General features: G+C 30.3%; 2 protein-coding genes across 2 annotated transcripts; one reads left to right on the forward strand and one right to left on the reverse strand.

The window, feature by feature from the left end:
- Window positions 983-1811, forward strand: LOC107632693. Its single transcript, XM_016336360.2, has one exon. It carries the CDS (start codon window positions 1093-1095, stop codon window positions 1681-1683), a length of 591 nt encoding a protein of 196 aa, XP_016191846.1. The 5' UTR covers window positions 983-1092; the 3' UTR covers window positions 1684-1811.
- Window positions 1914-2718, reverse strand: LOC107634840. Its single transcript, XM_016338255.2, has one exon. The coding sequence runs from the start codon at window positions 2687-2689 to the stop codon at window positions 2090-2092; it is 600 nt and encodes a 199-aa protein (XP_016193741.2). The 5' UTR covers window positions 2690-2718; the 3' UTR covers window positions 1914-2089.

Here is a 3688-nt window from a genome sequence, read left to right on the forward strand (position 1 = left end):
ATTAAATGGTAAAATATTATTGAATAATAGCTTATTAATAAAAAAATTGATTATTTATACCTACATATTAAAAAAATTGTGATTGTTTGGTTTCATTTTTTATCCTTTTATAATTTTTTTGTCTCTTTCATAAAATTATAGTAGAGAATTAAGTTGGTATGCATTCGAGTTATCCATCTTTTAAATCCTTTAATTACAATATTTGATTTACAATTTAATCCATTTTAATTCAATTCAACTCGAATAAATTTAATTCTAAAAAATTTTGCTTCTGAACCTCTTTAGAGATTTTATCCGGATCGTCCATTTTCAATACATGTAAAATGGTTATACAACAATAATAACAAAGTCTTAACTTCTTAAGTGTGATTAACTATATAAATCAAACGTCGACATTAAAATAAAGTAAAATGATTATACAAATTAATTAAACTCTATTGAGTTTCATATTTATTAAGAGAGAGTATAATGTCACTCTCCGAATTTCTAATGACATTACACTTTGATAAAATGTTATTATAAATGTAATTTGTATCAAGAAAAATATGTCCTAAATTAAGAGTGACAAAATCGATTTTCTTTAATTAAAAGTACTTAGAGAAAGAATTTTTTATAATTAAACATGAAAATTAATTAATATACACTAAGTAACAAGTAACAAGTAACAAGAGTATATATATATAAGTTTACTAACAAACATAACGAGATTAATTTGAAGTATTCTTACTCCATAATTATCCACAAACTGAAACCGATTCCCATGCTTTGCCAAGAGTTGGGCAAAACCATTCAATTCTCGAAAAGCATGCTCACATGTACATTCAAATCTTGGTTGAGTAGAGTAACCAACTCTCTTCTCTCTCACCACTTCATTTAAATAATACCTCCCTCTCCCTCTCCTCTCTAATAATCCTTAATTAATATATATTATTACTCGTTACTCTTCCCACTAGTCACCAAACTTAGGTCATCAATAATTCGTAACCTGCATTAGAACCCTAATTTTATATCTATATATATAATTCCTTCTAGTTAATTAGGAAGCCCAATTAGTATTTGTGTATATATATTACGAAAAGTGTTATTATTACAATGACATTCGAATCAGGAACAGGATCGAAATCAAGAAGGATCAGAAGATGCTGCGTTATTGTGTGTGCAATAATGGTGGTAGTAATTTCTGTAATTATTGTGACACTATTTTTGACCGTGTTTAGAGCAAGAGACCCAAAAGTAAGTATCCATGCCGTTGACCTTGACAAGTTTGACCTTTTCCAACCCAATGTAACAAGTGTGCCACTAGCGATGGTGATCACCATAACTAACCCAAATTATGGAACATTCTATTACAAAAATTCAACTGGGTACCTTAATTACCACGAAATGATGATAGCAGAAGCTTCGATAGACCCAGGTTCTGTTCCTGCTCGTAGCACCGTTAATGTTTCAGCCACTGCAGGTGTAATGTCGGAGAAATTAATGGGTCATGAGAAATTCTTTGAAGATCTTGCACTTGGGGGATTGAATTTCACAGCAACTGCAACATTGCCTGGGAAAGTAGTGGCTCTCCTCCATATTATTAAAGTTAAGGCCACGGTTGATATTTGGTGTGACGTTAGTTTTAACATTACTACTCTTCCAATAACGGTTGCTTCTAGCTGCAAAACCAAGATCACAGTTTGATTTCATTTCTATTCATTTATCATTAATTAGTTACGGAATTTATTTTCTTTCAATGTAAGATTTTGTTTATTTATTTGTTGTTGTGACATGTGAGGATATATTATATAGTAATATAGTATACATACAGAGTCGTCGTAAGTAAATAATGGCAGCTTTATAGAGACAGAGAGAGGTATTGTATGAATGTTGTTATGTACTTAGAATGAATTAGAATTTGTATTACTTTCAAATTCATCAATAAATTTTCACTATCATATCATTCAGTTCCCTTTATTTAATTTTTCCACAAAGATTATTATTATTATTACATCACTTACAATCAAACTAAATTGCATTCTTGCCTTAACTAATAAGAACATATATATGTGTGCAGAAATTATAATAATAATAATAATAATAAGAATAATCAAAGCTTGATCTTGGATATGCAGCTTGAATCAGTATGAATGGAGCTTAAATTAAGCTTAAAAGAGAGGTCACATGCTACATGAACCAGGGCCTTCTTTTTGAAAATCTTGAGCATAGTCACTTTCCCAGGAAGAGTGATAGTTGCTTCAAAATTCAATGTGCCAACTTCAATGTCTGACCAAAATTGTGTATCATCCATCAACTTTTGAGTCATGATACCTGCAACAGTGGTAATATTAAATAAGCCACGAGCAGGCACAGATCCTGATACTACCACAGCTTTGGCTACGTTGATGTCATGATAACTAAGATAGCCAGTGGTATTTTTGTAATTGAAGGTTCCATAATTGGGATTGACTATAGTGATCACCATGCCAAGTGGCACAGCTGTTACATTGGGTTGTATAATCTGAAAATTTTCAAGGCCATATGGGTGGACACTAATATCTGGGTCTTTGGGTTTTAAGATGGTCAAAGATATGGCCAGAATGATTGTCACAACAACGATCAAGAAAATTGAGCACACAATCATGCACATTCTAAGGCCTTTTCTAGCCATGGTTTCTGATTTTGGAAAAGCAGATGAAGATTTATGCATGGACAAATGTATTATTGTGAATAGCCGTAGATGTTGTTTGATATATATATATATATAGAGAGAGGTTTGAAATTGTGAATTATAAGTATAGAGGGACTAAAAAAATTAAATTCTCCTAGTCATATTGGTACAGTTTTGGCTTAAATCAAAATCACAAGTTGGATGTAGCCTAAACTTTGGCACTTGGTTCCCAACTGGAAAACAAACCATGAGAAGATTGGTCACAAATAGCTCCTAACTAATTAAAGACAAAAAAATTATTGGACCAAAAGGAATTAATGATAAGCTGATAAAGAACCAAAAAGAATACACATGCAATATAATGACATATACTATTAAATTTATTAAATTATGGGTCTAAGTCTTAGACATGCAAATTATATTTTTTTATGTAAATAAATAGTATTTAAAAAAAAAATTCTTACATCAAATTTCTCTCATATTCCCGTTATATATATAAATTTATTTTTGTTTTCATAATTAAGGTCTAAAACAAAATTACTTAATGGTGGAAATTCAGGTAAAGTGGATTTCATGTGAAGTTGATACCTGAAAGTCGTAAAATGATTTGACTGATTTGACTAAATTTTTATTCAACGACTCTTAGATATCAATTTTACGTGAAGTCGACTTCAACTGAGTTTTCATCTTACTTGATATATATGAGATACACTTTACGAGTGTGTCTCTTGACGATAAATTACTCTTACACTTTTACTAGGGCACCGCCTCAACTTCTTCTTTTTCTATTATTTTCTGTCATGCAGTGATACGTGCCTCCTCTTCATATACTCTTGTCTAGGTGTGTTCACGCGTACTGCTCTAAAACCGATCCAACTTAATTATATTGGTTACTTGGATATAATTCGATTAGATCCTATTAAATCCAATCTTAATTAATTTAGGTATTAATTTGAAAATTACATAGGCAGTACCAATTTGATTATTTGATTAATTTAATATTAATTAAAAATAAATAAAATTTAATAATATATATAT

This window comes from Arachis ipaensis, chromosome B03, assembly GCF_000816755.2.
Source record: "Arachis ipaensis cultivar K30076 chromosome B03, Araip1.1, whole genome shotgun sequence".
Classification (NCBI taxonomy): Eukaryota; Viridiplantae; Streptophyta; class Magnoliopsida; order Fabales; family Fabaceae; genus Arachis; species Arachis ipaensis.